This window comes from Copidosoma floridanum, unplaced genomic scaffold (assembly GCF_036245765.1).
Source record: "Copidosoma floridanum isolate Cflo_tuat_1 unplaced genomic scaffold, Cflo_Japanese_pri ptg000001l, whole genome shotgun sequence".
NCBI lineage: Eukaryota > Metazoa > Arthropoda > Insecta > Hymenoptera > Encyrtidae > Copidosoma > Copidosoma floridanum.
The window spans coordinates 3,704,959-3,717,362 of NW_028321878.1; the positions used below are offsets into that span (position 1 = coordinate 3,704,959).

At 33.8% G+C, this 12,404-nt stretch overlaps 3 protein-coding genes across 5 annotated transcripts; 2 read left to right on the forward strand and 1 right to left on the reverse strand.

The window, feature by feature from the left end:
• Nucleotides 1-955: 955 nt before the first annotated feature.
• On the forward strand, nucleotides 956-2,639 carry aph-1 (gamma-secretase subunit Aph-1). The gene is made up of 2 exons (XM_014362475.3): nucleotides 956-1,405; nucleotides 1,486-2,639. Exons 1-2 carry the CDS (start codon nucleotides 1,173-1,175, stop codon nucleotides 1,967-1,969), a joined length of 717 nt encoding a protein of 238 aa, XP_014217961.3. The 5' UTR covers nucleotides 956-1,172; the 3' UTR covers nucleotides 1,970-2,639.
• Nucleotides 2,640-3,256: 617 nt separating this feature from the next.
• Nucleotides 3,257-6,115, reverse strand: MED17 (mediator complex subunit 17). Its single transcript, XM_089598818.1, has 7 exons — nucleotides 6,027-6,115; nucleotides 5,491-5,667; nucleotides 4,907-5,427; nucleotides 4,638-4,846; nucleotides 3,991-4,554; nucleotides 3,772-3,920; nucleotides 3,257-3,700 (listed from the first exon to the last, which is right to left on the reverse strand). The coding sequence occupies exons 1-7, from the start codon at nucleotides 6,113-6,115 to the stop codon at nucleotides 3,490-3,492; spliced, it is 1,920 nt and encodes a 639-aa protein (XP_089454944.1). The 3' UTR covers nucleotides 3,257-3,489.
• A 1,020-nt stretch (nucleotides 6,116-7,135) lies between these two features.
• On the forward strand, nucleotides 7,136-12,109 carry LOC106640436 (NCK-interacting protein with SH3 domain). 3 transcript variants are annotated; one of them, XM_014354484.2, is made up of 8 exons: nucleotides 7,136-7,698; nucleotides 8,795-9,309; nucleotides 9,393-9,863; nucleotides 9,932-10,134; nucleotides 10,201-10,304; nucleotides 10,368-10,589; nucleotides 10,660-10,930; nucleotides 11,016-12,109. In XM_014354484.2, the coding sequence occupies exons 1-8, from the start codon at nucleotides 7,665-7,667 to the stop codon at nucleotides 11,104-11,106; spliced, it is 1,911 nt and encodes a 636-aa protein (XP_014209970.2). In that variant the 5' UTR covers nucleotides 7,136-7,664; the 3' UTR covers nucleotides 11,107-12,109. The 3 variants fall into 3 exon arrangements, with proteins under 3 accessions (XP_014209970.2, XP_014209971.2, XP_023248491.2); XM_014354485.3 differs by lacking the exon at nucleotides 7,136-7,698 and adding an exon at nucleotides 8,225-8,532; XM_023392723.2 differs by lacking the exon at nucleotides 7,136-7,698 and adding an exon at nucleotides 8,225-8,406.
• The last annotated feature ends 295 nt before the right edge of the window (nucleotides 12,110-12,404 follow it).

Consider the following 12,404-nt stretch of genomic DNA (forward strand, 5'->3'; position numbering starts at 1 on the left):
CTATAACTTTCTTCACAACTTCACGCGATATACTATTATATTATGTGTGCTTGTGCTTACTCTGACAATGTGTGATAATGACTTGACAACAAATAGATGGACGACAAGTGTACAAGTTGTCGTTCATCTATTTGTACACTTGTCGTCCATCTATTTGCTGTCACATCATTAAAGCTTATCCTGATAATGTGTTGATAATGATGTGACAACAAATAGCTGGATTTGTTACACAACGCTCGACTACCATATTAGTGGCGGTAAAGACGAAAAGTATACGTATCCAATTCCTTTAGTATTTTAGTATACAACGTGATATTTGCGCACACTACTGAATAATATTTTTTTAGTAAAAAAAAATAAAATGCATTCAATCATAGCTTTTCTTCAACATTTTTCCAGTTAGGTATTTCCAATGCATTACTTTATTAAATATGTTTTATTGTTTTTAAATACTTCACCAGCGAGGGCGGCGAGAGCGGCGAGCGTTATACCAAGTGCAAAAGAGATAGCGGTATGTTGAGCTGTCCGTCTATCTATTTGTTGTCAAATCATTATCACACAGGGGAAGACAATCACACGTGGTATAATATACTACGTGCATCATGCGTGTGATGAGGTGTTTTCCGCAATCGTTACCAGAGCAAGTAATTTTCGGTAAGTTGCGCTCTACATTACCGTCAGATCGGAAAGTCAACTATATATACCTTTAATTTACTGGCGCTCTGTAGAGTGTAGCTCTGTTGTACGAGTACGAGTAGTGTTAGTGTGCAAGTCTATAACAGATAAATCCTTTTCCACGAATATATATATATATATATATATATATATATATATATATATATATATATATATATATATATATGTATGTGTATGTGGCGCGCGTGTGTCTCGTGTGACGGTGTGACTCGTGGCTCGTGTACATGTATATGAATGTGTCCCTTTACCAAACAAAGGGTGTATATATGTGTATAGTGCAGTCAGTGCAGACTGCAGACGACCCGTCGACGTGAGCGCAATATTTCAGACGACGCTCTATAAGCTTGAGTTATTGTTAATAATTTTATCATACTATAACATTTTTGGTATTTTTGTTGGTAAATGTTGAGTATATAGTCAGTTGCCGGAAAAGTAGCGACTTGTGGTTGTAGTTTGCAAAAAACCACCTCTCAAAAATGACGGTAATGGATTTTTTTGGCTGTGCCTTACTGGCTTTTGGACCTCCACTGACCATGTTCACCTTCACCATAGCAGTTGAACCTATACGTATTATTATACTAATAGCCAGTACATTTTTCTGGCTCATTTCTTTACTGCTATCATCCATGCTGTGGTACATGATCACACCGCTGCAAAAGTATCTCTGGACTGGAATACTTTATTCTGTGACTCTTCAAGAAATATTTAGGTAGGCCACAGGATTTTTTATATTTTTTATATCGATGTTTGGAAACAAGTCTCGTCATTGTGTATATTTTTACATTTCAGGTATCTCCTTTATACAGTTATGAGAAAAGCAGAAAAGGGCTTGGAAAAAGTCACAACTGCCCATGTATCAGAGAGCAGAGACGTGTTTGCATATGTATGTGGCCTAGGATTTGGTGTAATGAGTGGTGCCTTTGCTTTGGTCAATGTTCTTGCTGATGCTATTGGACCAGGAACAATGGGACTTTACCAGGGCAACGAATACTTTTTCTTGATATCGGCTGCTACAACCTTGTGCTTTATCCTACTTCACACCTTCTGGGGAATAATTTTCTTTTCTGCTTGCGACGAGAAAAACTGGTTCCAAGTTACTTGGGTTGTTACTTCGCACATGTTTGTCTCGTTCATGACAATTCTCAACAGTTATCAACTCTATGCTGCAAGTCTGTTTACCGTTTATACTGTACTTCTGGTCAACACTGTTGTTGCTTTCAATGTAGCAGGTGGTAGAGTACAGACTTTGCTTCAGTGTCTTATTAAGAAATGAGGGCAAGAATTTTCTTAATAGTAATTGTGTGCTGCAGTTCTAACTTTATCTAAATTATGATTTTTCAATATTACATTTCATTCAAACACAATCATTATTTAAGCTATAATTAAAACGGAATGAAGTATTACAGTTTTATTGAACATTTAGAGTGTTATGTTCAGTCTCATGTCTTGGCTCTTGTATAAAGAAGTTAAATTGAAAATTGAACTCATTATACCATTTTTAAGTATGTATTTTTCAAGTAATACCTCTACTTTTGTGGAGTCCACAAGTTCCCTTACAAAAGACTTGAAACAATTCACAGCTTGGATGGATCGAGCCATTGCTGTAAATTGCTTAGTGTTAATAAAAAATTTTTATCGTGTTTTTCTATGGAAACAAGGCAAACAATTTTTTACGTGGATTTTCTTTTTTTTTTTTTTAAGAAGGTTCTTAAAAATGTCCTTCAATGTATTTCGTAAATGTTTTAAAATGAACTATATATGTTAGAACCTACAATTCTTGACTGTTGTGTGACAATTGAGAATTGTTTGCATGATTGAAATGTGGCGGTGAACTTTGTGCTGAATAGGCTTCCATGAATTGATTTACGTATCTTGATAATAAAATAAGCAAAGCAAAGCTCATAAAAATAAATTAATAAAAATGAAAAAAAAAAAAAAAAAAAATTAAAATTACGACGACAATACAATACGTGTAGAGTCGATTTCTCTATCACGAAAAAAGTCGTGCAACAACGATAAAGTACTGCTGATTTGTCAAGATTTCCATTCATCTGCAAAAAATATTAAAAAATTTTAGAACAAAAATTTTATTATCTCGAACTTTTATAAGATAAATAAAATTAGTTAAATTGTTCACAGATTACAAATTGAAACTAAGATGTATTTTAAAATCGATCAAATCAAGTCCGTTCCAATGATTAAACACGTGTCCATAAATTTCCATCAGAAGTTATTTGGACCAATAATAATGTAGTATAACTTAACAATTTAACACTAACAATGTTATTGTGATAAATATTCTTACTATGACGTTTTTTTAACAATTTTTTAAATTTCCTTAGTTAAGTAGACTGTATACACGAGTCAACGATTTTCACCCATTATCATTGTTTAAATGATAAAAAAATGTAAATTAAGCATTTGATGTTAATTAAACAATTTTTTGATGCTAATAATATTTTTCTAGTAGCTTAATTATTGTTCATTTACATGTATATTTCACCTCTACACAATGAAAATAAAACAATTTTTATACAAACATTAGAACGTATTCTTTTATTATTTTTCGTTTTTTTCTAAGATTAACCTTAATTAAATATTAAAAATAAAAAGTTTCACACTTTTTCATTATAAATAAACTGCAATGATCGAAATCTATATTTTTCTCATTCTTCTTTCTAATATATTTTTGCGCTACCAGCAATAGCACTTAAGTAATTGGACGCACTCGTGCGACTTTTAATTCGGTGATAGAAATGTTATTAAATTTTACATAAACTTTATATTTCAATTTTATGAGCTTGTGAGTGATGCCATGAGCAACTCCATTTTATTAAGAAAGTTTCGTCCTTCCATTTTGTCCCATCTTACTTCTTTAAATGAGCCACCTAAATGTTCCCATTTCCTTTCTTTGACCAATTGACCTGGAAAGAAATCTTTTCGCGGTGAGTGAGCTATTGAAACTTGAAGTCCAGTCTGTGGATCACCTCTTACAGCTATTATTCTACAACATAAAAATTTTTTCAGCTATCTCCATGCTATAAACATCTTGTTTAAAATACTTCAAATACCAACCTATCTCCGATTGGTGATGCTAAAATACAACTACTAGCATTATCTAAAGGTTCAACAGCTCCTACTCCAAGGTGTGGACTGTTTGCTAAAAGCTGCCAGCCCATGCATTTTGCTAAAGCTTGTACTGCGTTTATTTGGTGCTGATAAATCTTTAATCATTCAAAAACAAAAGTTAGGTATTTAAATTAAGAAAGTGAAAATTAAAAAAAATAAACATACTTGGCAGAATATTAGATCTCTTAATTCCTGTGGCTCATAACTCATATGCATCACTTTTCCATCTTTGCAAATACACTTTAATGATTTCTCTCTAACATGCACAATCATAGAAGTCCGTAATAATAATTCGTAGCCATGGGTAACAATAACAATCTTTACACTAGATTGCGTTGGTGAATTAAGAGTATTCCAATGGGAAGTAATGAGTGGGTCTTTGACTTCTTTAGCAATTGTATCTAGAACATATTCTGTTCGCCTCCTCATCAAGAAGTGTTGGGCCTGTTGAATAATTTGTTCTAAGAGGGTCTGGCTCTTAGTCATTTCAAGCAGTTCATATCTATCTGCCCCTGCTATTGTTGCCTTGTATCTTCGTTTTGTAGGTCCCAGTGGAGCTGATGCCGGATGTGGAGACGTGTGATGAGTGTTTTTAAAATGCACCTCTCGCAACAACTGGTGTAATGAATGCTCTAGAACATGATCGTGATCCGTATTTTGAGGTACAGGCTTTTTGTCATTGCCTGTACTATGCCTCAAAATAATTATTAGTTGTATTGCTGGAAGCACCTATCCAAAAGTACAAATCGGTTATTTAGTTACGTGACCATAAACTTTAATAATTGGACACTATGGTGATAAAAGATAAATACAGTTGCCATAATTCTGTTTCCAACGACCATGTGTGGAATGGGGGCTTTTGAGTGAACAGCTTCTCTTGCCAATTGATTGAACAATTCCTTACAAAATAATACATTCTGTGCAGCTTCCAATTTTTGTTGCCAATGAGTGTCTGGATCAAGTTTATTTCCAGAACCACTGTTCAACCAATTAATATTAGCACTACAAAGCGATTCCTGATCTGAAACATTAAGACATGTATTTTATATCATGAATGATATCATTAAAATGAAAAATATACCTTTTTTGCATAGTACTTCAATAAAAGCGATTCCTTCCAGTTCACTTGGAATCGTAACCCTAAGAGCAGAAGCATTTTTATGAATCGATGCAGATGGCACAGGAGCATTAGGATTGGGAGATTCTGGTGGACTGGTTTGGCTTTTTTCTTCCTCTTCAGCTTTTGTTATTTCAAACATTCCAGTTTGGCTATACTTCGAACCAGCAGTCCTATAACTAAGGTCCCCAATAATAGAATTGGATATTTTTTTCAGTCTCCAATTTTGCCTCAGCCTTAATAGCTCTATGTGAAAATCTGGAGTTGTTCGATTTCTAGCTAATTCATTTTGACAACTTTTCATTCTGTCTGCACCCATCATCAAGACTGACGCAGCACCAGCTAACGCTTTTTTTCTAGCATGAACTTGTACTAAAATTTTGACATCTTCTCTTTCCATAGGCACTGGATCAAGTACCATGTACCTTTTTTCTTTAGCAACTGCCAAAACATCAGCTAACACACAAATTTCAGTATGAGCATTTCTAAAATAAAAAGGATTCGGTATTAAAATTCACAAGTTAAATACTAAGATGTTGAACACGGACCTCAACTTATTTCTAACACTGTCCCATGGCCACAGAGATGACTGAAAGTTTGCAGGGTCTTTAGAATCTTCCTCGGTCTTCTCACTATTTTCTTCCATATTAACTTCATCTTCGTTTTGTTTAGAAAAATCAATTTTCATAGCAACTTTTGTCAGGTTTTCTGACAGTGTAAGAGGTCTACAAATAAAATGTTCAATTTAATTTCTAAAATTTCACGAAAGAGAATACATCTACTTTGAAACAAATGAATGTTGACTGTCAACAAAAGATTGGATATGTAAGCAATCGTAATACAAAATGAAGTAGAAGTACTCAAGATGCATAATTTAATGAAATTAAAAAACAATGCATGAAAATTTAAGAAATAGAGCCATACCAATATTAGTTAATTTCAAAAATTATTGTTTTTAAACATCAACTTCACATTAGTTTTGAGGTTAACTTTCATATTTGATTAAAAAACTTGGGCAGAAACGTCGAAAATTTCATACTTTTTTACAGAAATGCATCGTAATAAAGCTAATGATTTTACTTACGCTTGATATATTTCCTGGCCATCGTAGGTGATTTCTTGAATTTGATTTTCGATCGGCGCCTCGACCGAGACGTTCACTGAATACGCCATTGTTGCTTTCTGACAGCGCGCGGCTTGAGAGCTCTCTCTCTCTCTCTCTCTCTCGCTTTGGCGTCTGCAACTGCGCTGTCATGCAATACCAACCCTCCAGATTCAGAACTATAAATAAATATAGTTCACGACTCGCGGTGTTTAAAATCCACAAATAAGAAAGGTTATATCATGCGATTAACCAATAAGAAAATAGGATATCAAATTTTGCAGACCCTGAATATATTGCAATTGTGTAGTTTTGGTGTTCGTGTGCTGTAAATGAAATAATTTTAAACAAGTTTTTTTGTACACTTAAAAATTTGAAAAGTTCTAATAAAGATAAGAGTTAAGTATTGTGCAGTAATACACTCGAACAACATTATCAAATTCCCAAAAATATTATATTAGATCCAGTAAGGTATTGAAAAATAAAAATTTTTCATGCTCGTGCACATTTGACAAAACTTATTTTATAAAAAATTTATGGATAACAAACGTATTTGATGGATTTCTGTAAATTGATATATACTTATATTTTGTTCCTGCAAAGATGAGCTGAATAGATCACTCGACAACACATCGATAAATCATTATTAACCGATTTGAGCCTCTCACTGACGACATTGACTGTGAAAATACGAGGATCCCTTCTAATTAAATTATTGAACATCACCTATTGTCTACTTATGTTAACTTCAATCGTACTAGTTTATTGTTACATAAATATATTTGTGTGGAGGTATCTTGAAATACCAATTCAATTTGCAGCAAATAATTAAAGTTAAAAGTATAATATTGTGTATTATACACATAATATATCGTATATACTGCATGTATGCATAGACGCGAGTTCATTGACCTACTATAGTATACACAGTCCATATACGCACGCAATACACCTGTCAGTCGGTAAATAAAAACAAATTTTGTATACAATTTGAAGCAAAACATAGCAGACGGCATTTCATTTAATACCATGCAACAGTGACGTGAAGTGTATATATATATATATATGTTCAGTAACTGCACGGAAAGACCGAGATGGGACCTCCCATGGGAGGTGTACGGATATCGCGCGTGTGACGTACTTATAAACATTGAATTCGTCGACCACACCTTGGTATTGATATTATTAATAAAAAATAAACCACGAATAAATCAAACGATTTACGTATCGCGAAGGAGTGACGTAAAAAAAAAGAGTATCCGGCCGGTTTCAGCTCTCGCTCGCCACCCAATCTCTCCTGACACTTATTATTATCATACAGTATTATATTAGGTAGGCCTTTATTATTCGTACACGGGTGACCTCGCTTGTGTGCTTGTATAGATGTGAACCGGTCACTTTTAATAAAAAAAAAGGAGATTATAAGCACCTATAGGTACAGTGACGATAGAATGAAAGTGAACAGGACAGCGGTGCAGGTAGGCGGACTCGCAACAACCGCAGCCTTTTGCATTTATCAACAACTGCAGTGGTAGCAGCGTACAAGGGCGTTGTCCATAACAACACCAATACAGAGTTAACGTTTTGAGATACAATATTTAGAATAAAGAAATCAGCAGGATGAGCTGTAATAGCGGCAATTACATTAGGTTAGGTGAGTACAGTGTGCAGTTATATCCCTATTATTGGAGCATCAAACAATTTTTTTTTAAATGTACTTTGGCACCGTTTAAAGTTTTAACAATGCATGTGATGCAGTAGGTTGCAGATTAATATACTGATGTACATGCACTCTACACATTTGCAGAGAGAAGGGGTTACAGGGGGTGGAACGAGAAGGGGTTTGTATATATTTATTTGGCGGCTCGTCCTTGTCCTCTCCCTCTCACAACTTTCAACTCTCGGCAATAGCCTTCACCGCAGTGACGTATTTCTGAGTTAGACATACTTATAAGTACACGTAATACTTGCAGCATTGCTGCTGCGAGCGCGTTTATCCACTCTCTCACACGCTGCAGTGCTGCACCCATTAATGCAGCTTCGTTCTTTTATTTTATTTTTATTTTTTTCCAAAAAGCGCTGAACCCCTTTTTGATGTAGGTATTTTTCTTTTTTAATTCTGCCGAAGGGGACACACGCCGTCACGTGATTCAACGTCACGAGAGAACGTCATGTTATCTGCTGTTACGTAAAAATTCGGGGGTTCGTTTTAAAAACGGGAGGTAGTAAAGCGCAGAGACAACGTATACGGTGCCAGTGGGTCGCTGGATCTCGGGAATCTCGGGAAGTTATTTTATTATAGGACGATCAGAGGCGCATGTCCGCCGTCTGCTGTGCTGTTGTTTTTATTTATCTGCATGATGTGCGTTTTCGGGTTTGATTACATATTACCGGAGTTAATTGTTTAGTGAATTTAACGTTTGAGAGGAAGTTGGAGTTTTTAGTAAGCGTGCCATGACGGAGTTGCCAGTAGTTAAAAGACGAAAGAGTAATTTTGTGTTTATTAATTTAAATCCTTTTTTTTTTTTTTTTTTTTTTTTTTGTAAGTGCAGTTTTTGAATACTAACATTATTTTTTCTTTTATTCTTGCAGATGTTTGCAAGTATTTAATGTTAAAGAAATTTTTTAAATATCATTCATTGCGTGTCTTGTATAATTTAATTATTTTAAATTATTATAAAGTATAGTACAACCATGAGCAGTTATAGAAAACGATAATTAAATTAAAATAAGTTATATGCATTTTTCAGAAAATTATGAGATGCTTAAAGCACTCTATGATTTTAATGCAACATTTGCCAAAACCATGAGCTTCCATGAAAATGACCATTTTGTACTTTATCAAAGCCATACAAAACAAAGGAATTGGTGGCAAGTGGTGAACAAGAAAGGCCAAGTTGGATACATACCATCCAACTATGTTACTACAATCAAAGTAAATCCTCAGTTTTTGTTAGACTTTCTTGATGGAGCTATAGAGACTTTGAGAGCCAATGGAGACAAGCCTAATGTTTCACCCAACATTGATAAGCAGGATTTGCTGTTATGCTTGGTGGAAAAAAAACGTCAGGCCGAATTAGGAAGAAAAACGAAAAAGCAAGCTCCATTACCACCTGATTTTGGTAGTACGACACCAATCAAAGAAACTCCTGCTAGTTTTAATAATGCTGAAGATATTAGATCTCCAGTTAATAATACATCAAGAAAAAATTCAGTGAGCGATCATAGAAGGCAATCAGTTACTGCGTTAGAATCTCAAAATAGGGTAATCAATTAAAAAAAATTGAATTTTTAAAAAAATATTTCACTATTGTGATTTCTGTTGTTTACATCAGAATTTTGTTTTAGTCTGAAGACACTCAAAGAAGATACTCTAGTTCTAGTCAAAAACAAGAAAATCATAAAAATGGTTCTCAAAATAGTGTCCACGATTCTCCGAATCAATCACCAGTGAAAAGCCGATCCTCGAGTTTAGCGGAAATCAATCCAAAAACAGCTTACATGCTTTTGGATCAAGTACGCCAAAGTACCCATCTCAGTTACGAAATGTCCAAAGTAGCTGTTACAATAGTCTTGAATGGGCTTCAGGACATATTGCCACAAACATTAAGCCATTATTTCGATGCTATTCTATCTCAATTGCAAGTGCCATTAAGCTTAACGAAATTGAACCTTGAAGAAACTTACGATGCCAATAGATTGAAAATTATTTTTACGGAGTTAACTTCTTGTAAAGAAGATTCACAGCAGAGGAGCTGGATGCTGCATGAGGATGAACCTACTATTTGTGAACACATAAAAGAGCTTACTTCAATTTTAGTACGTTTTTTTAATCACACAATTTTTTATTCAATAATAAAATATCCAATTTTTTGAAATTTTCATAGACAAATGCGGATGCACATGTATCAAGACATGTTTTAAGACAAGATCATTATGATGGAGTAGCCACTCTCATCCAATATTATCAAATGGAGACAAGATGGACAATTAGGCAACTTTTATTGCAATCTTTTGGAGTCATGTGTACTTTGGATTCTGTTATAGTCACAATTATGCTAGAAAGTATTTTGCCAATGGAACTTGCAAGGTAATTATTTGATACTAACGATATACTTTCGAAGTGTATCTACAAATGCGATATTTTATGATACAGAGACATGAAAAGTAACTCCAGAAACGTTACAAAACTTAATTACTCGGCCTTACTATTAACGATGATTTTTTCAATGGGGGAACCAATGCCAATAACACATTTTGGTATGAATAAATAAATCATTTCATAAATAATCAGTCATATAATTTGAAAACAAAATTTTCTAGAACAACTAGGTACGGAGTTTGTTACATTTCTCTTGGATCTTATTGAAAATCCCCCAGACACTGATTTGGAAGATCAAATTCCCGATTTATTTATAAATCTCATTCTGTCTTACAATCTACAATTCCATCGTAACATGGAGAATGTTGTGTTGGATGCATTGAAACAACGTTCGGTAGCCAAAACATTTACTGAGAAAATTTTATTTCTTCTCAATCGGGAAGGTAAATAAATCAACAGTTACCGCTCAAATACAAATTGTAAAGCGTAACTTTAAATTAAATTATTTTCCAGTTGACCCAGTTAGGATATTCGACCACGAACCCGCCCCACCCAATTCAATACTAAAACTTTTCATTGACCTATTTACCAGCGATGAAACAGCTTCTCTTTTTTATACTAATGACATCAAAATTTTAATCGACATTATTTTACGACAACTGTTTGACATATCTCCCGGTGATAAAAGAAGACAATATCTGGAACTGTGTCGTAGGGTATTAAAAACGGCAAATTATGATGAGCATCGACATCGGTGCGAAGATGTTTTAAAATGTTTCACAAGGTGACTTACAAAAAGTAGAAATTATACGCGTGATATTTTTTAGACACGAAAACCGATGTATTTACCCTAAAATGAATTATTTCAGAATATTTTGTGAAGAGATGCCAGAAAGCCACGAGGATCAGGACTTGGTTCGCGAGATCAGTAACGAATTTCCACACTTGTTTAAGATGTGACCTTCGTCTCCGCCTAGCCTGGGCAAGGAAGATAGAAAAAAAAGTGTCGAAGAAAACATGGAAGAAAGTACCTAAGAATCGCATCGTAAAGAAGAAGCACAAAACAACGTCTGATAGGTCGAAGTGACACTCTTTGCAAAGACGATATAAATGCCGCACGAAATTGTTTAAACGAACGCACACGCGTCTGCTATCCGATCCAAAGAAAGTTTTAAAAGTGATTTTAATAAATATTTTTTGGTCTACGCTCCTCTGTAAACCTTTGGTTCGATGAAATGAGCGAAAAAAAAGGATTTTTCTGTCTGTAGGGTAAGTGAATCCAATCTTATTCTCAAAGAAAATAAATTACTGTAAATAACGAACGGAAATCTAACACGATAACATATGTTCCATTCCTAATAAGTAGAGGACCAGAAAAAATTGTGATTTAATTGAAAAATATTAATTCTATTACTCTGTAAGTGAATATAATTGTTGCTTATGAGATTTTCAATATAGAGACACTTTAAAGTTCAGAAAAGTCTATTTCTGTGATATGATATCATACAAGTTTGTTTTAATATTTATTTTTTTACAATTTTACATAAATAAAATGAAAATACGTAGAAAGCGTATCATTATGTTCATTGGTTTTAATTGATGATTAATAAAAAATCGTCGCATTACCTTATCTGAATAACGCCATGATTTTTATGACTTTTCTTGAGAAAGAAAGAAAGAAAAAAAATTAAATGATAATAAAGAATTTTATTACCCATACCTGTGATTTTCTACAACTTTAAAGTGGCTTCATCATTTAATTCTGGCGAGCACATAACTCAAAAATTCTGTCTAGTCTCATCTCTGTAGTACAGAGTTCTACGCTTGCGTAGATAGATTTATTATTATACATTGAAAAATCAAGTAATCGTATAATAACGAGACGTTGAACACGTTAAGTTTGCAACTATTTTAAAATAAATTCTTGAACCATTGTGATCTTTAACTGAAATGTTGGACTAATAAAGAGTCTAGAAAAAAATGTCAAACTGTTTTTTTTTTTTTTCCTTAAATTCCTGAGCCATTACACGTTAAAAAAATGTATTACATTCATACGTAAATAATTTATTGTTTCAACTTGAATTTTTGCATTCATTTTGTTTAACAATGATCGTTCTTAATGTTCATGCGTAACACACAGATTGTGATTTACACAATATAATTGTATTCCATCTCTCTTTTTCATGCAAATGAAAATGATGAATGCCTGCATGTGACGATGCGTATATGTGTATCTCGTAAAAAGAAAAACGGCGTGG